This window comes from Thecamonas trahens (assembly GCF_000142905.1).
Source record: "Thecamonas trahens ATCC 50062 unplaced genomic scaffold supercont1.67, whole genome shotgun sequence".
NCBI classification, from domain to species: domain Eukaryota; order Apusomonadida; family Apusomonadidae; genus Thecamonas; species Thecamonas trahens.
Window position 1 is genome coordinate 13,727 of NW_013657613.1, and position 351 is coordinate 14,077.

The 351-nt window shown below is 66.7% G+C and overlaps 1 protein-coding gene across 2 annotated transcripts in view; it reads left to right on the forward strand.

The window, feature by feature from the left end:
* AMSG_10955 overlaps positions 1-351 on the forward strand; it is a gene marked incomplete at both ends in the record, with an annotated part of 4,843 nt that overhangs the window by 2,626 nt on the left and 1,866 nt on the right. For both annotated transcript variants that reach the window (XM_013897582.1, XM_013897581.1), the window contains one exon: positions 23-349. In XM_013897582.1, the coding sequence (XP_013753036.1) occupies positions 23-349 (327 nt within the window). The remainder of the gene's footprint in view (positions 1-22; positions 350-351) is intronic.

Below are 351 nucleotides of genomic sequence, written 5' to 3' on the forward strand. Positions count from 1 at the left end.
CCATGCGGTACACCGCGGACAGTGCCTCCTGTGAGGTGCTGGAGGGCCACACCAGCGATGTGCGGGGTGTGATTGCGCTGCCGAGTGCGGACAGCCAGCTGCCTGTCCTGGTCTCGTGGTCAGGCGACAAGACGGGACGGGTGTGGCATCCTGCGGACGACGGGACGGGCGCCATGCGGTACACCGCGGACAGTGCCTCCTGTGAGGTGCTGGAGGGCCACATCTACGATGTGCAGGGTGTGATTGCGCTGCCGAGTGCGGCTGGCCAGCTGCCTGTCCTGGTCTCGTGGTCAGACGACAAGACGATCAGGGTGTGGCATGCTGCAGACGACGGGACGGGCGCCATGCGGT